Source organism: Leptosomus discolor, chromosome 5 (assembly GCF_034619465.1).
Source record: "Leptosomus discolor isolate bLepDis1 chromosome 5, bLepDis1.hap2, whole genome shotgun sequence".
Lineage (NCBI taxonomy): Eukaryota > Metazoa > Chordata > Aves > Leptosomiformes > Leptosomidae > Leptosomus > Leptosomus discolor.
In genome coordinates, this window is record NC_141395.1 from 46,198,820 (window position 1) to 46,220,377 (window position 21,558).

The 21,558-nt window shown below is 42.1% G+C and overlaps 1 protein-coding gene across 5 annotated transcripts in view; it reads left to right on the top strand.

The window, feature by feature from the left end:
* Window positions 1-812: 812 nt before the first annotated feature.
* Window positions 813-21,558, top strand: part of SULF1 (sulfatase 1) — a 65,830-nt gene continuing 45,084 nt past the window's right edge. For 4 of the 5 annotated variants that reach the window (XM_086465081.1, XM_086465082.1, XM_086465083.1 and 1 more), the window contains exons 1-3: window positions 813-984; window positions 6,601-6,840; window positions 20,424-20,575. In XM_086465081.1, the coding sequence (XP_086321207.1) occupies window positions 813-984; window positions 6,601-6,840; window positions 20,424-20,575 (564 nt within the window). Of the gene's footprint in view, window positions 985-6,600; window positions 6,841-20,423; window positions 20,576-21,558 lie in introns of those variants that run through there. The other variant, XM_086465085.1, reaches the window with a different exon arrangement.

Genomic DNA, 21,558 nt, shown 5'->3' on the forward strand with positions numbered 1-21,558 from the left:
TAAGGGTTTAGTTGCTCTTGCAGGTGAGTTAACCCAAAATAGCTTTATCAGGTGCTTTTGCCAGGTGCCATATGCTGGAATTAACTTTTATTCTCAGAATCTCCAGCTGACTGTAAATTTTGAAAAAGCATCTGCATTTGACGATGTGAGATATATGTCCTTTATCTCTAGCAGCCAAGGTGCCATCTAACCGCTGCATAGGTATGGTATTAAATTAAGTAGGGGAGCTGGAGGGAATGCAAATTTTTTTTACTCTTTTCTTTCAGGACACAGAAAGAAGCTGTAACAAACAGTTCTGGAGACTTTGAAACACAGCCACAGTACTGAGGTCTTTGACTGACAAGCCTTTTGCTTTCTCCTTCTTACAGGGCTCCTCCTACAGATGTTCTGAACACGTCTGCATCCCGGCAATTTTTTACTGTACCCAGGTACTGAATGTAAGGAACAAGTTGCATAAAAAGAAGCGTGGGGCGTAGGAGAAGGAGCACTGTGAGGAGTATACCAGAAGTCATGCCTATACAAAATGCAGGCAGTGGCATGACTTCAAGCAAAAATTACTTGAGAAAGCGTAGTTGCAGAATGACCGAGTTTATTCTTAGAAAATGACAGAATAAAGCTCTTATTCAACAATATGGCTTATAATCATGTTAAATGGTATGTGTCAGGCTTGACTTCCCTAAGTGTCATCCTTTCACTGCGTGACTGGAAGTTTATTTATTGCTTGAACAGAATTTCTTTTCCTCCTTACAGGTCTGAAAACTAGAGCTCAGGCACTTCTGGATCAGTCTTTTCATTGAAATACTGGAACTACTATGAAATCTTCTTGGTTTGCACTCATCTTGGCAGTGCTCAGTACGGAATTGCTAACAAGTCACTGTTCCACCGTCAAGTCCCTGAGGTTCAGAGGACGTGTGCAGCAGGAGCGAAAAAATATCAGACCAAATATCATCCTTGTACTCACAGATGATCAAGATGTGGAGCTAGGTGAGAAATAATTGTTATTTGCTACTTCATTTCATCATGTGTCTTTCAGTAATTTCTGCCAAGCAGAAAGTACTTTAAATTCAGAGAATCCTGGAATAATATCGGAATGTGGGACAAGTTTGGAAAATGAGTTAACAAATATTATTTGATAGCATTTATTACGTTTAATTACAGACCTTAGGAAATATATGCTTATCAAAAGTTGCCATGGAAGGCTTTAATCACCACCATAAAAGGATTTAATAATGCATGCAAGGACACACAGGTAAAAAACTTGCATCAAAAGCCCTTTTTCATTTTGTGACTTTCTGTAGCATTTAAAAATTTGAAACTTAGGAGGTTAACCTTTCTCTCAGTGCTGTATAGGTGAGTATCTATATTCTCCACATACTTGTCACGTGCACGTATCATCTGACATGTTTATGCACACAGACAAACTGGTCTGGTTTCAGGACATAAGCTTAATATTTCTGATAATTATTAAAGTGCTTAAAATCCATCTGCTTTAAAAATATGTTATATGTTTAAAAATAGGATAGTTTTGCTTTCACGAGTATACTAAGTATCTGAGCACAACCTGGACATACCAGCCAGAAGTGATTTTCACATATTTTTCTTAGGGTGGAATAAGTTAAAACACTTGGATGATGTTCCAATGAATGTTTTCCATTAAGTTAGAAAGATATTAATGGTAGTTATGCATATAACTTGGTTTTTGGTTCACTGCCCAAAGTGAAAAATCAAGGAGAGAAAGAGGATCCTTTTAGGTTACCCCCAAGCAAATATTTTAGTTTGGGGAATGGGAGGTGAGATCAAGAACGTGAAAAATTGGCAAATCAATTTGAAATGAAATCTTGCATTCTTAGCGTTTTTTAATGAAAGACATGTTTTTAATAAAAGAATGGTGAGTTTCTGAACAAAATGCCATCTGACGTTGAAAAATCAAAATGCCTTATTCCAGCAAACTTACAACAAAATATTTCATTTGTTCTAAAATCACATACTTTCAGCCAGGAAGTTGTAGACAAAAATTGGTCTAGATCTAAAAGCAGTTCTTTAGTTGCTAGCATTTTTGTATTTGTCATGACTCAATAGTAATTTACACACTCCTTCAGGGTTGTGAGAACATAATAAACTGCATTTCATGACTGAGAGTTCTTTTATGCAGCAGAGCTCCAAGACCAGACCTTTAGATCTGAGCACATCTTCTCTTTTTTATTTCTCACTTTTTCAGATGTCTGCTCTGCTTAGCCATGCCTAATGAATGGCTCTTCCCAGCTCTATTTTTGGCCTAAAATACAGATATCACAGTAAGAATGCATGTCTTCTTGACAGAGTCATTCTGAAAATTTTATTTAAAAGGTCAAGTTATGTCTTCCTTTTTGTTATCCGAAAGGGTCTACTTTCTCCAGGGCACTGCGGAAGGTAGGTCAGCAGACATATGTCTCTGAACAACGTTACTGACTTGCTGTCTTCAGTTTTGTGAGAGGGTTTGCGGATGGTGAAAGAGGAGGAAGGATGTGGCAAGCCACTTTGCTCATATTGCAGAGCTCCTGTCTTTGAAAGCTGCTCTGGATGTTCACAGGGCATTCTGGCCCCTATTAGCAGGCAGCTGAGCAATAGCCTGGATGCGTATGCATTCCTGCTGCATTGAATGAAGACACAGGTTTCCCCTTTTCATAGATCATTTCACAGGAAACAGGATTCAGGCCCAAGATTTACTGTACTGCATTATTCGCAGTTCTGCTAATAAATCATTCTGCTTATTTGAAAAGTAAAGCCATACTGTTTTCCATGTGTGAATTATCCCCTTGCCCTTCAGTGATTCTTGAGAAAAATCTTATGTTTTCCAAAGGTCAATGGGAAATAACACTTTCTGCCACAAAGAGAATAAAACTTAGGCATTGGTAACCAAAAAATCACGAGACTGGAAGTCTCTCAATATGGATTATTTACTATTGAATTCCCAGCACGAATATTTCTAAAAGCTGTTCTAAATGAATGCTGTAACATAAAGGCATATAAGGTACATTATAGACTTCTATCAAGAAGGATTTGTCTCCAGAGCATGTATAATCATTGAACCAAAATATTCAGCTGCATGAGTGCAAACGATATGCAGGGGAGTTATCCAGAGTAAAATTTGCAAGAGGTAGGGAGCTTGCATTCGGTTAGTGCTCAAAGGATAGATATATGCACTTCTTCATATCGATCTGCACCATCTCTCTGCATTTTGCATTCCGAATGCAAAGTTCAGCAGAGCTGCTGTCCTGTTCAACTTATCAGATAAAATCTACAAATTACTCCTCGACTCCAGTCAGTTCCTATGTATGCTGGGAGGAATGTGTCACAGAGGAAGGATATTATGAATCAGCTGGTGGATGGTAACTTAAGCAGCGTGAAGCAGCATGGCTCACAGCTCTTGAAGAAACCCAGCAAATACTTAGGCCCAGAAGCTGGGAACTGACTGGTTAAACTGTGCCTCCTTGTACTTTCTTTCCCCCACCGAGATCCTGAGGGTAGAGAAATGACTGAGGCAAATGGGCATCTTGCTCAAGGCAAAGCACCAGCTCCCAGAACTGCCCAGAACTACTGCCCCTCTGGAGAACACATCCTGCTGCTCTTCAGGGCAGTGGTCCCAGCTCCCACTGGGGTCACGTCTGTACGCAGTTCAGGCAGAAGTACAGGTATATCCAACTTTTTGCTCACTCTTTAGTCTCTTCCCCTGTCCTCCAGATTCTTTATCACTTGCACACATCAGTACCTCAAACCATGATCCCCCCCAATCACTCTTATAATCCTCACTGTAAATATTTTACGTAATGTGAGAAAGGAGTCAAAACTGATGAATATGTTGATAGTTTCAGTGTTTCTAGCTAGAGGCCTTTGAGATGTCAGAGAAATAGGAAAAGATTAAAATTTAAAAAGTGGGAAAAATACATTTGAGACAATTACTTTTTTCTGTACCCTTGTTTAAAGCCTAATGCACCACCTAGTGAAATCCGTATAAACCATCCACTGGGTATAGCACTGGGTGAAGAGATCACAGCACTGTCTGGGTACATCACATCAGTGTAATTTGCCTGATTTGCTTTCCATCTTCTCTAGAACTACAGCACTAAAAAACATAAGGTGAAAAAATGGGCCTATGTTCTGACATTTGAGAAAGTCCATCACCTTCCTGGGACCTTGCGTGCAACCCATGTAAAGACAAGGTGGCTCTAGCTCTCTGTATCTCTAGCTATTTGTAGAGATGCCCACCTGTGATACAGCTGGATGAAAATCCATAGCAACTTTAAGACTTGTTATGAAACCTTGGTTACCAAACATATTTCTTGATATGTGAGAATAGACTGAGCTGAGAAGTGACACTGAATTTCTTGCCTGAAAAAACTCGCTAACTTCTGTGTCCAAAGTGTCTGTTCCTAGTTATCTGGTTCCCCTCAGGTGCTCCCCAATTGGTCATGTAAAGCGCAAGTGCCCTGCTCTCAGACAGTGCCTGAGTACATATGCGCTGAAGACTGTGGGCCAGATGGTAAAGAGCACAAGCTGTGAGGAGAGCTACAGGCAGCAAAGGATTATAACTTCTATCAGCAAGTTTTATCTCCTACTCGTGTTTTGTTTTCCAAATGAGAAAGTCTCACCTGCTTTGAAGTGCCTATTCCAGAATTTCCAGAGAGGCTAGATCTGTTATCAGTGTCAGTAAGTGCATACCTGGAGGAAAAACTTGCTCATAAACAGCAGGTTTGCAAGAGCAGAGGGCTGACCAAGCAGAGGAATGAAGAAGTGCTCTAACGGCTACTCATTTATAATGCATAGAGGCATGAAAGTTCACATCAGCTCTGCTGCTGTTACTGTGCATTAGTGTACCTGAACAGAGCACTTTCCATCTGAGGAGACCTACAAGCACTTTACAGCTGAGCTCTCAGTAACAAACTGCAACATTTCAAAAATGCGAGAGCTATGGTGAAAACAAAACAAAACAAAAACTAGAAAGAAAAGCCAGCCTGGGGTCCGAGATAAAGGCATGTAGAGTAAGAATGATCTCTCCTTTCACTTTTAGTAAACAATCCAGTGAAATGCTCCCACTCATACAAATGGAGATATTTTGTGTTCAGGGACCTCTCAGTTACTCTCCTACTTCTCTATATCTCTAACACATGTGTTTTGTCTGTTTTGAGTATAGGAAAGCATGAATGCAGATGCTCTGCATTTACAAAAGAAGGGCTGTGAAAGAGGAAGAGTCCAAAATGATGGTGACTTATATGTAGGATATTAAATGTATCCTTAAAGACATAGACTTTGCCACTGCACAAGGAAATGCCTCTTCCTTTTTTTCACCAAATAATTCTGATGCAAAACATTTCATATTCAGCACTGACTTCTTAGCCCAAAAGCAAAACAGAGCATGCTTACCTCTAACTAGTATGATAATTTGTAAGATTTTACTGCTTACACCTAAAGTTCAGCCTTCTTGGCAGTTTTGTGGTTTTACAGACATGTCTTCCATTGGTTTAAAACTTTTTTATTTTAATTTGATTTTCAAGTGACCCAAATAAAACCACCAAGAAAAATTCTTATTGTACTAGTGGAATCAATGGATTTAAATTTAAACCCATGACTGTCAAGTGTACAAAATTAATTGTAAAACCAAAAAAAAAAAAAAAGAAAATAGAATTCTAGAAACCTTTTTACCACCAAAATTGTGCCAGTATTACAACTCACAGACTTGTTTCCTGGGCACATACTGACATATCGGTGGTTCACCCTCACCCTTCAATCTCTGCTCTGTTGGATAACAGAAAGAGCAAAGGTTGACAGCTGTCAGCAAATACTGACAGACCCTATCAGGAGCTGCTCAGTCTTTCTGCAATCAAAAACCTGCAAGCCCTGCCTGTCTCACCTTGTTGTTCATAAAGATATTTTGAAGGATGCAAAAAATGTCTTTGTTCTTTAAACTGGATCAACACAATTTCTTGAGAAAGGTGATGAATTTTGCCAATATTTTTTGCTTACAGATTTATCCCCAAAAGCTGATTTTGAGCACAGTGCTTTAGTATTGGACCCAGACATGCCGATCCAATGTGCACAGAAACTTTCCTCTAGAAAAATTGTTACTAAGTTCTCTCTCTCTCCTCTCCTGCATCTCTCACTCCCTTCTTTACCTCCTTCCTCCCTGTGTCTTTCTCTCTCTGATTATCTGATAAAATGGAAAGAATTGTAACAGATTTACTGGTTATCTCAGCATTTTACGTATTTTACTGGCACATTGACTCTGTAACATACTGTTTTCCTACCGCCACTTTTGAAGACAAATTGACCTATAAATTTGATACAGCTCTAAAGCTTTAACATTGTATTTCTGGATTAGTCTGTATTTTAACTTCGTTTTGAAGCCTGATTAAAAAGAACTCAATCTTTCTGGAATCCTGAAAAGTGTTTTTGGTGATATAATAAAAATTTCATTTTTTCTCCTAAAATTACCTACGCTACAGAGTAGAACAGACTGATGTCCGAAGGCAAGCTAATCACTGATACTTTACTTTTAATGGCATAAAAGCAGCCAATATAGTCTATTTTTTGCAGCACGGTGATGATCAGTACTTCTTATTGCAGGGTCCTTGCAAGTGATGAACAAAACCAGAAGGATTATGGAGAATGGAGGGGCCTCTTTTATCAATGCATTTGTAACCACCCCGATGTGCTGCCCATCACGTTCCTCCATGCTGACTGGGAAGTATGTGCACAACCACAACATATACACCAACAACGAAAACTGCTCTTCTCCCTCATGGCAGGCTACTCACGAGCCACGTACCTTCGCCGTGTATCTCAACAACACTGGGTATAGAACAGGTAAGAGACCAATCAACAGTAGTTCTTTGTTTAAAAGTGAAGATGACATATATTCAGTAATGGGTCTCAAATTGCTGCCTAAAATGAACCAACTATTGTCCCAAATTGGGTTTACAGAACAGGAGATTAGTGTTATGGAGAAGGAGGTTAGTACTGCCTGCTGGTCCAGATCCGCAGGTAACAATCATGTAAAGAAACTCACTTGTAATGAAGCAGCATATTTTCATCTCTGGATGTCCCAGGTGGGAAATAAGCTGTTGGGCAGTTACACCTAGTGCAAAAGAGGTGCATTTTAGTGGCAATCTGAGTCTGAACTGGCAGTTCCAGCCAGATTATGGTCAGTATTATGGCCTGCTTGTGGACAGCGGCGAACAGTTATGGAAGAAGATGTCAGGGCCAGGCTGGGGACTGGTGCCAAAGACCTCACAGAAGCGAAGTGCCTGTCATGGGAGTGAAACAAGGTGAATGGTATAATTTAAACTTTGCCATGGGGCAATTTTTCATTTGCATTTTCTGAAAAGGAATAGAAACATGCCTTTAAGAAGGATTGTTCTGCTGTACACCAATAAGATTTGATAGTTTTCTTGTAAATTCCTGGTGGTTTTCCGTAGTCAGGAGATTCCTTTCCTGTCTACAAAGAACTCTTCTTATTCCTCTCGTCTGCCCTTCAGCTCGATGTAAAACCTGATTCATTTCTGCATCACCTATCCCCTAAGATTCAATCTGTAGACACATTAGGCTCCAGCCTGACTTCCTCTTCGCAAGGTACAGAAGTTGTGCGAGGTCATCAGGGTGCAATTTGTCCAGAAACGTCATTCGACTACAAAGACTCCCCTTTACAGGACCAACGAGGCACAGAACTCAGTGCCAACTGCGTTCCTTACAATGTAATTGGCAGCAAAGAAATTTGTCTCTATCAGCAGCTTAGTCACATGAACAGATCACTTTCAAAACATATTGCAGGCTAATGTCTCCATGCTGTCTGCTTGTCCTAATTCTCTTAATGCTGCTATATCCAATGCCTCAAATTTATCTGCCCATTTGCCATCTTTTCTTCACCACACAGATAACTTGCTCATTTTTTCTTCTGTCTCTGCATCTGTAGTTCTGAAGAGCTTCTGCATCCTGTGTAAAAGAGCAAAACCAGACAAATATTTAACTTTTTTGGATGTGGTGCTGGCTCTGACACATGCACTGAATAGTGTACTTCAGTCTCTGTTAAGCTGGTTTCAGTGAAGTTGCCATCTGACTACAGTGTTGCTAAACCTGAGTAAGGGTCAGCATCGAGGCTTTGGAGGAGTGTAACGGGTCTGCGTGGCAGGGTTTTGGTAGCAGGGGGTTACAGGGGTGGCATCTGTATGAAGTTGCTAGAAGTTTCCCCTATGTCAGATATAGCCAATGCCAGCCGGCTTTAAGACGGACCCGCCGCTGGCCAAGGCCGAGCCAATCAGCAACAGCGTTTTTCACCTCTGTGATAACGTATTTAAGAGAGTGAAAAAGTTGTTGCACAGCAGTAATTGCAGTGAGTGAGAGGAGTGAGAATGTGTGAGAGAAACATCCTGCAGACACCAAGGTCAGTGCAGAAGGAGGGGGAGGAGATGCTCCAGGCGCCGGAGCAGCGATTCCCCTGTGGCCTGTGGTGAAGACCATGGTGAGGCAGGCTGTCCCCCTGCAGCCCATGGGCGGTGGAGCAGATGACTGTCTACACCCCGTGGAGGGCCCCCACATCGGAGTAGGTGGATACCTGAAGGAAGCTGTGATCCCATGGGAAGCCTGCACCGGAGCAGGCTCCTGGCAGGACCTGTGGCCTGTGGAGAGAGAGAAGCCCACGCTGGAGCAGGTTTGCTGCCAGAGACCCCGTGAGGGGGGCTCACGCTGGAGCAGTTGGTTCCTGAAGGACTGCACACCATGAAGGAGACCCACGCTGGAGCAGTTCATGAAGAACTGAACCCGTGGGAAGACTCATGCTGGAGAAGTCATGGAGGACTTTCTCCCATGAGGGGGACCCCACACTGGAGCAGGGGAAGTGTGTGAGGAGTCCTCCCCCTGGGGAGGAAGGTGCAGCAGAAAACAAGTGTGATGAACTGACCCCAACCCCCATTCCCTGTTTTTCCCCCTGTGCCACTGGGGGGGGGGAGGGAGAAAAAATCGGGATCAAAGTTAAGCCTAGGAAAGGAGGGAGAGTTGGGGGGAAGGTATTTTAAGATTTGGTTTTATTTCTCATTACTCCTCTCAGAGTTAATTGGCAATAAATTACATTTTTCCTTTAATCGAGTCTGTTTTGCCCGTGACGGTAAATGCTGAGTGATCTCCCTGTCCTTATCTCAACCCCCTCACAGAGGCTCAACCACCATCACTGATGGGCTTGGCCTTGGCCAGCGGCAGGTCCATTTTAAAGCCAGCTGTTATTGGCTGTGTCGGGAAACTTCTAGCACCTTCCCACAGAAGCCACCCCTGTAACCCCCCTGCTACCAAAATCTTGCCACGCAAACCCATTACAGTAATCTAATACTTGCACGAGTAAATACCTCATGTATGAACTGGATAGCTCCGTCACTAGCCCTCTCTACCCTTCTGGGGATAAACACTCTGGTTATATCTTCTGCATTACCTTGTATTGTGAAGGCATGTGGATATGTCTACTAAATGCAGATGTGGCCCTATTAAATGGAAAGGAAAAAGGGGTCAAAAGAAAAGGAAAAGGAAAAGGAAAAGGAAAAGGAAAAGGAAAAGGAAAAGGAAAAAAATCCCTTTCCAAAGGCAGGCAGAAAGAACATCAGTCCTAAAAGTGTCATGGTGGATGAGTTTTAACAAGGGGCAGGAAGGAGAAAAAGGAAATGGAAACAAATGAAAATACTTGTTTGAAACCCTGATTCTGACCAAGGTACATTGTTTGGCCCTATCATAACATGGCCCCAAAGAATTTATGCATTTACTCTTTGTAAGATGAACTTACCTTCTAATTACCCCACAATTATTTTTTGAAGTGACAGCTTAATTAACAGACACTCTTTTAATACATTTTTCAAGGACAGTGTTGCCTCATTAAGAACTCATCAAAAGTCTGCTAAGCAATTAATAATCTATACTTCACAGCTAGCAAGTTTGGTAAAATTGTAATGACTTAGGAATACCTGGGAGTCAAGAATAATTGGGACTGAAAAAGAAGGAACTAGGGAGAGTGACTACATGCCACATAGATGAGTCATGACTCTGTGCTGATATTGCAGACGCTGTTGGTATTTACCCTGTGCATTTTTATGTGTTTTGAGAGGAAATCAGTATCCTCCTCAATGGGAAACTGAGGCGGAGAAAGAGAAGTGAGTGAGTGACCCAAGGCCACTCACAGTTTGGTGACAGCCCTGGTGAGGCACTGGTCCAGAGAGCTGCAGTCCAGATGAGACAATGTGGAATACCTCCAACCTGATTCTCTGCTTGAAATGATGAGGATTTAGCTCTCACTTTTTGCATAGAATCAAAGTATTATGTAAGTCGGTGGAAATAAAGTGGTGGGGGAGTGTTTATATAATGTCCTTACTTCTGTTCACTCATATAATTTCCAGCACCTATAAAGTGCCCGCTGTCTAAGCCTGCCGCAGCCTCAACTAAACCCTCTCTACTGCAGTTGATCACAGGTGGGCAGACTGTTTGTGAGGGAGGTCCTGCTGAAGCCACAAGAACTTCACACAAGCACAGCAGGCCATTTAAAGAGAGGTCTGAAATGTGATCTAATAGACTGCTGTCGTAATTAGAGCCCACTGGGAAAACCTGGCAAAGAACAGAATGTTTTTTTCTTTCCTTTTTCTATTTTACTCTTCTACTCCTGTTATAGTCTGATGTGACCTAATGGAGGTGTTGCATTTCATAGAAACACCCTTTTTGAAGATTGTACGTCAGTGCTAAGTCATAGGCAGGAACGATGCTGGATGCTAGCAGGGCAGGCAATATTCGGAAACAACACTGCCAAACCAAAATCACTTTTGCTTCTAATTATCATTCAAAAAATCCCCAAACAATTGAGGATGTTTCAATGTTTATGGTTTCCCTTACTTACAAGCTGTTTGCTACTGCAGCAATGAGTCATCTGCACAGCTTCCTGATTGTTGAAAGTCCACGAAATTGGCAATATTAAACTAGAATTTGTAGGAAATAGCAAGGAAGACACAGTAAATAGGTAGAAAGAGAAAGCAAAGCAACTCTGGAGAGCTTCAGAGAGATGAGACATTTGTTTTAATTGCATTGGCTCCAGCTGCTCATACTGGGGAGGAAAAAGGGTCACTCTAATCACTTTCAAATCTTGTGGAAAATGTGAGAAAAGCTTAAGAAGTTTTCTCTCATCTCATAGTTTTTAATGTCAGCAAATGTCCCTTTACCTATTTAGATTCAGAAATTTTATTTGTAAGATGCAGGAGTTAGAGATTTTGCTTTGCACTTTCCAAAGTATTGGCTGCTTATTTGCTGTTCTTTCAGTCCTCCCTGTGGTACTGTTGAAGTCTCTTACTTTCTTTACCTTCTACTATTCTGTCCCAGCCCTATAGCACGTAGCTTTGCCTCACAGATGTGCCCTTCGATGTTGTCAGTTTACACTGCTATTCACCTACACAAACACAAAGGAAAACTCCAGGAGTGCACTCCCTCAACCTTGGCTTCTTCAGTAGGAAAGAAGGATTGTGCTACATCCGAATAACTGAGCAATAGCTGAGCATGATCTTAGTATTTTAGAAGACAGAGCCATGACAGCAGCACAGCCGATATCCAAGAGACATGAATATGACAATCACTTCATTGTTGTGTGTCACACTCTGTATGCTGCAGGATTTTACATTTTAACCAGCTGAAGTTTCATCCCTTTGCAAATATGAAGAGAAATGTAAGTTTAAGATTCTCACCCTGACTAAACATGCATATGCATTCAGAGCCCTCTCTGCTTAGTGTTACTTTGCAGAATTACTGCCTTCTAATCCTCACTCTTCTTAGCCCTTCACAGCCAGCATAACTGTGCAGGAGAGAACTGGAGTCTGCCCTGCCTCAGCAACTGCTGACAGCCTCACAGCAACATGCCAAACTCAGGACCAGGCTCTCCCCTTATGGAATTCCACCTGAAAGAACAGAGATCACCAAATTAGGCAATTATTTACTTACATTTTTTGGAATCGTCTTTTGGAAGATGTATTTGTCAATATTTCATTTCTTGCTCAGAAGTACCAACCAATCAGTGTAACATTCAGGATTCATGCATACAAGTGTCCCGATGGCATTCTCAGCCTTTCGTGGGACAAAAATGGTAACATGGCAAAGTTAAGCAAGTCAAACATTAATTTCTAAATGCTTGCAGTTGTAAAACTCAAAACTTAAGAAGTGACTGGACATCAAGAAATCACTGTCTGGCATGTTTTGACATTCGTCACAGACTTCCATGTAGTGATGAACAGAAATGGTCACTTGGTTGACACCTAGTTAATATGTTCAACAGTACACGTCAGCTTCTGATGTGTATCAGTTGACATTGTCACTTATGGGTACGTTCTTAATGTAGTGACCAAAGAACTAATAAAATGCCAAGATGACAGGAGACTGGAAGCTATGGGGTATTGAAAGCGCGCACCATTCCCTTCTGACACATAGGGACAACTTAATCTTTCATAAGGGGAGCAAAAGCTACACCTCCTGAAGGTGTGGGCAGACAATACGTTTCCTCTGAAGGCAAAGCCAGTGTGTTGCCTGTTCTCAGCCTTACAGTATAATTCACTGCCAGCACACACTATTTTTAATCTGCATCATTTCTGTGACCTAATTTGTATCCTGCCACACGCAGCCTTTCAAAACAGAGAGGGTGACAAAATATGATACTGAGGTGGGAATGAGTGAGCAGGGAATGAGTCCTGGTTTTCAGAAAGAGAGAGAGAGAGAACTCCAAGCATTCAGCTTCTTTCTTAATTGGTATAAAAGAGTCTGGGGAGCATCAAACATAATTTAACTTGTAAATATTTTAAATAATTATGCCTCGCTTTTCCAAATAAAATTGCACTTTCAGTCAAACTAAGAAATGCATAAATAAAAGTTAATATATTCAAATAGTCCACAAAAAGTGAAATGTAGAAGAGGGAAAAGGCTGAAACGGATAACATGCAGGATTTTCTAGTTCTACGGTATCATGTGAAGTGAAACTTTTTTTGGTTTTTGTCCAGGACTTCATCAAAAACCACAGCATGTTTGTGTACTTACGCTTAAAACAGAATTCTGTGCTATTAAATATTGCACAGAATATCGTACACTAGAAGATTTTTAGCAAGTTTATGCATTCAAGTGCTTCATTTAGGAAAACCGGAGTAGAACATTGTCTGTGCGTCTATTTCATCTCTTTTGTTCATGTGGCCAAACGATAGGCTTTAACTACATAATAACATATTGCTTTTTGGAGTGTGAGATTTCCTTGGTTTGAAAAGCTAGACCAGTTCTATCAAGTGACATGGTGCTGGTATCCACAGTGGTAAGGATAGGGGTCTCAGATCCCCTCTGCAAAACTCTACTGTTTTCTTACTGTGTTACTAAGCACAGTGGGGTTTTATCACATATATGGGGGCTGGGGGTGGCAGCTATACGTTTTCAGATGTCTGCTGAAAGGAAGGTACCAGTGAGACTCGAGTCCTTTCAGGCATTGTTGTGTCCTCCCCACTGTCCAAAAGCACTTCTGGCTCCTTTTGTCCTTCCCTGTTAGGCAGGGCAGTCTCCTGCAAGACCTCACCTCAGCCTCTGCTCTGAGCCTTGCCCCCCTGCTTGTCTGTTCTCAAGGTGTTCCCACCCTCACTCCCCTCCTGGGTCCAGTCAGTTCTTGACAGACCTGTTCCCACCACTTACCGTTTGTGATGTCCTTTCCCAACGTGATCAGCAAATCTTCCCCCTTGCCTTGTCAGTCACCTTCTTTCTCTTATCTGCACTCACTGTCCAGTTTCTCAGTTGACACTGCCAGTCATGGGCCCCCAACCCCTGCTGCTTTCCCTTCCCTCTCAGCTCTTTTGCTGGATCTCCTGCCATTCCCCAGATTGCTTGTCCTTATCTGGTCACCTCCTGCCCTCTGCATTTCTCCCACCTACTGACACCCCTCACAGGTGGGCACAGAATCAAGTCCTGAGGTACCCAGGTCTCCAGCACATACAAACTGCAGGGGTTTTTTCAAAACTAAGCAAACTTTGGACAGATTTTCACCAGCATGATAAAAGATGCTTCCTTGACAGAGAGTCCATCATGTCTTCAACAGATTTCTCAGGGCAGAGCATGGAAGTACTATCAAATGAAAGCTCGCATAATTTTTTTCAGATGTTAAACATAATTCCTTTTCCATTACAGTGGTTCTCAAAAATGGCTACTGTTCGGGCTAAGAAGTTTCAAAAAATTCAGCCTCAGGCAGATATCCAGTGTGGAAAATTTCTGTCCAAGTATAAGAACGTTATAAGCAACTGAAACCAGGGTCTTATAATGAGAAGTGTCAGACAACATCAATACTGGAAAGTGCTACCAGCTTGGCCCATAATACAGGCTTTGTTAAAGATATCACCCAGGCTAATGATTGCTATATCAAGTTATAGGCTAATGCCTTTTGCAACTGCTGAGTTATAAAATCTTTAATGCTTTTTTTTGATTACAATGGTAAACCTGGCAGCAACTGGGAAAGACCCACAAAGCTGGAGAAAAAGTAGAAAACCTGAGGTTTTCTACTGCGGTTAAGTTACAAGACTGGGAACTGTGAAATCTGAATAATATTCTTGGCAATGCCACAGGCTTCCTGCATGACTTAGGTCTATCTGAAGGTTAACTCTTGGTGCCTCAGTTTCCTCACTGCATTTTTGGGACAGTGCATGTTTCCTAGGCAGTCCTGGCACATTGAACTGGTTTTCTGCACTTTAATGACATGAGACGCTAATCCTCTGTAATTTTTCAACAGAAAGGAAAAATCAGACTTCTCAGGTTTGAATCTATCACTTGCATAATGGGAAGAAAGCAAGGAAGAATTTACTGGAATAATCTGGAAGTTGCAGTTTTGTTGGGCTCCGTCCCCAGAAGCACAGAATCACTGTGTGTCAGCCCTGAAATGTCATATAAACAGTGCTTTGCAACTCCGGTAAATAGTTTCCTGACTTTGTTAAAGGAAGCAGGCTGTCTACTTAAAACTCTTGTCTGGGTCACGGTGACTAAACCTTACTGCAGCATGCCTTTTTTAAAGGTTTGGGTTTGTTTTAAATCAAAAACATTCCCATAAGCCTCAACAAATAAGAAGGGCATAGAACATAATATGCATCCTTTGATCCGTGAAAGTGCAGAGATGTCTCGCCAGTAGATGTAGCCCAGTTCACCTGTATGCTAATCCACTAATGCTGACAGGAGTTAGGGGACTAATTCTATTCTGTAATACTGTAAACATGCTTGCAGAAAATGCTAGGGGGAAAAGTACAGGGAATTTTGAGAATTTGAATCACATTCAGGTATAAATACCCTGGCTTCAGACTCCAGGATGCCTTGGGTCAAATTCTCCTTGTCTTGCACCCATTGCAACCCCCTGGATGTCTCAGTCCAGTTCAAGAATCATTAGCTAATTGCTAAAGGGGAAATAAAAACCTGTATTAAGGCATCTATTCATGTTAGGTACCAAACATGTATATTCTGTAGCCACTTCTGAGACACACAGATGTCTGTATGACTGTTCATCATGCCATGTGTTGTTGTTTGCATAAACTTAATTGAACATACTTATACAGAATACAATTATTGTGATAGACAAAGCTACTCTACATGTGATTAAAAAATAACAATGTGTCCTGGGAACAGTTAGCAAAACTGCCAGAATGCAGATAAAAACTGTCTTATTAAAATGCAAAAATTGGCATTTATCTTTCCTGTTATCCCCGTGGGGGCCATTACATGCAATAATGAAAAGATGTCCCTTGAAATGGCATTACTTTTTAATGAGTCTTTTACCCATCAAGTCATAATCTCAGTTTTATTAATTACAAGCAGAAATGGCTTCCTAAACCCTCTAACTGCTGAGTATAAGTGGCTTCCAAAGCTGAGCATTCCCGTTCAGTACTCAGACTTGGGCAACTCAGCAAGTGTTGGGCTACAGTCAAGTTAAGGATGTGGGTTGACTCTACAAGCCAAGCATATGAAGATCCAGCAAGGACATTTGCACATCATGATGTCAGCTCCTGGGCAGTTCCGTGACATATTCCATAGTGCTTTGATAGTTTACAATCCTCTGGCTGACAAAAAAACAACTATGACACCCATCATGATTACTTGCTGATTACTGTTTGGCCCCATGGACGCTACCGTGCTTTCGTTTTACTCTGGTGCTTGTCTTCACTCAGAGCATGAAGAGCCAGACACTAGCTGCTGCCACTGAGCTCCAGCTCTGACTCACTTGCCCTATCCTATACTTGGTGGTGCTCAGAAAACCCTACAGTGAAAGGACTGAACTCTTTGTGTTTCAGTAAAAGCCTGGCTTTTCCCTTCATCTGTCTAACTACTCATATCCTCTTGAGCTTTTGACCAACCAACCACTCTTGGTTAAAGCAATTTGGCAAATGTGATCCATTATCACAGCTACCGCTGCTTTTACTGGTATTCAGGGCTTTGCTGTACATTTGACATGGGAACTGCTTTATTCTGCGACAAGGGGAAACATCTATTTCTGCAAACTGTCGCTCAAGGAGCTGCTTAAAACTTGACAGCTCTGAGATTATTTTTGTGATAAAATAACTAAATCATTGCCAACACAAAGGTGAATGGTTCAGGCTGTCAATCCAAACACTTATAACATGCACCGAAATATGGGGTTCAGGGGGCCAAAGGGGAGCTAAAATAACATTATTAAAGGTGGAAAATTAAGTAATCTAAAGCAAGGAAATTCCAAGATTAATTGGCCCCCACCAGCTCCAATCCTCCCTTTCATTTTCTAAATTCAGTTTATCTTTTCTCTTCCTGGTGCCCCAGATCATTTCATCTCTGCATTTTATGCTGGTGGTTTTCTCTCAGGTAATGCCTGAATATCAAAAGAGAGAGAAGAGAAGCAGAGAAAGAAGTTGACTGTTCTATGTTCTAGTGCTAAAACTGAAACTGTGGGGACTTTCTCAGGTCCATAAAGGAACACCCTATGGTGACATTAAACTGAGAAGCTGTAGTAAGTCTTTCCTGGTCATTTGTGTGCTAGTTTTTTGGAGCTTGGCCATCTTGAGACAGATTTTCATAGTCACCTCTGTTACTTACAAAGCACTACATCAAAACCAAGAGACACTAGAACTTCAAGAAAAGTTTGCCAATGATTTTTAAATGGGCAAACCCATTTATTTTTCCTCAGCCTTTTTCTTGGAAATTGCTGAACTGTTTGGCTAAAATTTTCCATAGAGCAAAACACAGCCTGAGTCAGATAGCATGGAAACTATCATCACTAGTGATTGAAGTTTGGCAAGACGGTAAATAGCAGAGTTCAGGTCCTGGTATTAGTCAATCTTAATTATAGGTGGGGCTATCAAACCATCTTACGTGATAAATTGCCTTAACTTTCATTCCTCAGCTTGAAAGTCTCTGATCTTTGTGGGAGGCAGGTTGGCAAGTAGAGTCCTTTACAGATGAGCACAGCACATAGAGGTTCCCCAAGGTCACGCAGTAGCTGCTTGTGGATCTGGGATGGCATTCAGGAGGGCTGACCTCCTCTAACCACAGACTTTCCTTGATTTTGCTTGGCTTGGTAATGCTTCCTCTCACTCAATCACATCACTTTGCCATACTTTTCTTCACCGTTGTCTCTCTTTGACTTCTCTTCTCCTTCTTCTCATTCCTTGGCTTCCCTTCTGTCTTGGTTTGAAAGACAGGTGTCTGCAGAGGAAGGCAGGACCCTCCCTTGAAATGGAAAATGCAACCCCCTTCCCTTCAAATTATTATACTTTTGAAATTAACGGGCCTTCAGGCAAAGATATGGGGAATAGGAATAACAGTTACTAATATATATATATATATATATATATAACACAAGGCAGAAAGAAGAAAAAAAAAACCAACCCACTGGTTTACACTGACAGAGTCAGGAATACAACCTGACACCCTGTTAGGGTGGCAGTAGCAGTCCGATAAGATGCTGGCTGCAGTCCTCCTGAAGCGATGGATGCAGTTCTGTTGAAGCAGCGATCTTGTAAAAGGGTCTGGTCTTCCTCCGAAGGTCCAGTGGTAGGTAGGTAGCTCTTGTCCTCCGGACTCCAATGAGGGAAAAAACTCCTCTGGGAATCCAGTGGAAGAAGGCTGCTAGGGTGTTCGAGATCCCGGTTTTTATTTAGCATGGACTGCTTGGCTCCTTCCCCCTGGGCGGAGCATCTCACCATGGGATGGGGAGTCGTGAGGCAGTTCCTTGATGGGCCATTAACAGGAGATAGCCCAGGAGCGAGTTATCGATGGGTCAGGCGATAAGGCGTTGTCGTGCCCAGGGAGGCAGGGAGCACCGCCCCACCTGGTCTCAACAGCTCCTGAAGATGGTAATAGAATACTTTTTGGACACATTTTACACTGTAACCTAGGACACCTTCCCACAGTAATTCAGCCTTGATCCTTACACTTTCTCTGGACATCTGACTCCCTGAGAGTTTAACCCAGTTTGGCTGCCTTAGAGGAGAGGTATGATTTCCATTCCGAGGGGGTAGCAGTGCTGGGTGCATATTCCCTCCCCACAGTCAGCCTCTTCACCTCAAGCTTCTTGACTTCTGCTTGGCCTCAAGAGAAAAAAGGGAAGAGGCTGGGTTCCTTTCTTATGGCTGTGGGAGGAAGAGCTGGAAGCCTGGTCTAGTGTTGTAGGACTTGTTTATATGTCACATTCCACGTGGTATAGGAAAGTAACTTTATATATGACTGTAACCTCTGGTTAGTGACGTCTGGCAGTCATATGATTTGATTGCACCATATTTATGTTGCTTCAGGCAAGTCTTAATTATGAACATCTTGATTTTTCCACCAGTTTTCCCATGAAGTTCACCATGTCCACATCAATCAGATCTGAATTATTTAAGCCCTTCCACAAATGTGCTTTTTTGGTTAGATTGAATGTGTCTAGGTTCAATGTGAGGTTTTCCAAAGTGACTTCATTTCCTAGTAGGAAACAAGTGTGGGAATTTGACATGTGTCCCGAAGTCCAGCCGAGGAAGCGATGCTGGGCAGCAGCTCTCTGCGGGCAGGCCTGACTGGCTGAGCTGGGGCCAGCAGCAAGGGCAGGGGCCGTGCACTGTGAGGTGTGCGGTGAGGTGGGTGGCTATTGCCCAGAGGAGCTCTGTCCCTGGAAAGGAAGAGGGCTCTGTCATTCCCTCCTCTTCAGGGGTGTCTCATTTTGCGAGCACGAGGAGTACCTTTGTGCTGACTGCTGGGGACACGGATGGCAGAACTTCTGGCACAAGTGACCCTCCAGGAGCTTGTAAACTTCAAGAAAATTAAAAATGCAAACAGTGAAGTTACTCAGACATCCCAGTAACGTGCTGGGACTGAGCTGGAGCTAACAAATCCCTAAAAACCCAAGTTGCAGGCCAGTCAGGTGTTTTGTCACTGCATTTCCCAGGCAGTGGAAGAGCAGGGCAGAGCCATCCAAACTGACTTTTTTATCCAGGCCAAAGACTGTACACGAACAGCTAAAGAGCTTCCATGCCCATCTGTCCCTAGAAGCAATGTAGCTGCATTTGCCAGGGTGACATGCCAGCGTTAGTCCTCCCTCCCAAAGCCAGTTGGCTGGCTTTTGGTGTCTGTGTGTCTTTGACATAAGCCATTCACAACTCCCAGAAACCTGGGAGCCCGCTGCATTGTCAGAGGTTTTTCTTTTTACTTCCTTCTAGAGGAATTGGCAGGAGCACCTGCAAACCCTCCTGGGCCCAACGGCAAAGGCTGAAAGTTTCAGTCTGAGTGGGTTCTAACTTGTCACCCGGAGCTAATGGAAAAAAATACATTTAGTTTGGCAGGCCAAGTAGAGGTGCTTGACCTCCAAGTCTTTGTCTCTTCATTAGTTTTGCCTTAGAGAAGTTGTGGCAGCAAAGCAGGGTGGGGATTCCCTCTTGCTCTACCCAAACATGGCTCAGTGGGACGGAGATCTGGACTTCCCAGACCTTTCATCAAACCAGCAAACATAGCCAGGTTGCCAAGCCCAAACTTTCAAAAGTCAGAAGCCAAGCTGCAAAACATCACAGGACTTGCTTAAAACCACAAGGTGTTTCTCAGATGTTTCCTCTGGGCACTGAGGTTTTATTCCATTTTCAAGTGAAAACCAAGAGAAACATATTCATTCTAAAAAAAACCCTGAAAATATTTCATGTGAGCACTAGAGTACAAAAGATTAAGAAGAAAACCTAAAGTCACAAAGGCTTTTGACTCTCATAAAAACTATGGAAATAACTTATTTTAATTTCAAAATCTTCTAAGTTATAAAAGTAACATTTTTGATAAAGCAACTCTGACTCATTCTAACACTTTTTATCTTCATTCATGCATGCTTTTGACTCAGACTAAAAGACTTGGATTGCAAAGCCTCATGTGTGTGTTCTTTTTTTTTTTTTTTACCTTCACAGCTTTTTTTGGGAAATACCTCAATGAATACAATGGCAGCTACATCCCTCCCGGGTGGAGAGAGTGGGTTGGATTAGTGAAGAACTCCCGCTTCTATAATTACACCATTTCTCGCAATGGTAACAAAGAGAAGCATGGATTTGATTATGCGAAGGTATTTTCCAGACACATAAATGCTGCATCATTAATCCATATAAAAATAACTTTCAGATAATTGATTAACCAGATAATTAATTAATTAACTAACTACAACCAAGAAATTGCAGTCTCATTTTCTCTCCAGGGCATTGCTGATCAATTTTCACATGAGAATATTAATTGCACAACAGAAGAAAGTTTCCAAGGGCTCTTCAGTGGAGCCTGGTGATTACTCCCTCCCTCCTTCCCTCCCTCTCTCTGCTAGAAAGTGATGGTTTGGTGGCAGAAGCAAGTAGTAAATAAAGGCCTTTCCCTCAAATAATATTGACCCTTGCACTACTGAACTTTAAAGTTAGCTGAGTGTTGTCAGTTATTACCCATATAAGAAACCTTAGTTGATGTTGGTTTCCACTATACAGTGCACACGAAAAAAAAGGCTGTGTGCCTGTGGTGTCAGGCTCCGGATGTGACTATGAGAATAGATAAGTGCAAGAACATGGCTGTTGAAAACTTCAGAGCTTATTTTTTCTCTTGACAAAGTTTGGAAAGTATGCTAAGGTGACCTGCCCGCTGCCGCAAAGTTTCTCAGAAAGGCTTAGGAGCGCAGATCGCAGACTTTCCAGCCTGCAGAAAGCAATCTGGAATTTCCTCAGACTGTGTCTCACAGAAGATGATACAGATGTTGCAGCTGTGGTTTCTGACCCATGTAATGAGATTTTATTGGAAGCTTGCGATGCCTGTTTCTGATTTCCCCACCCGTACAAATTACATGGTACAGATTGTATATTTATACAGAGTAAAAAAAATGAAAATGGAGAATATTGGTTAGTTATACATTCCTTACATACACTGTGTATGTAGCTAGAATAAATAGGGAAATAGGAGGGGAGGGATGCTTTGGAAAGCAATCATACAAGCATTTCACTTGAACAGGCCACAAACCCAGAAATTATCACAACCCTGATGCCTCACGCTCATTACCCGTTTTGGAAACCAAAA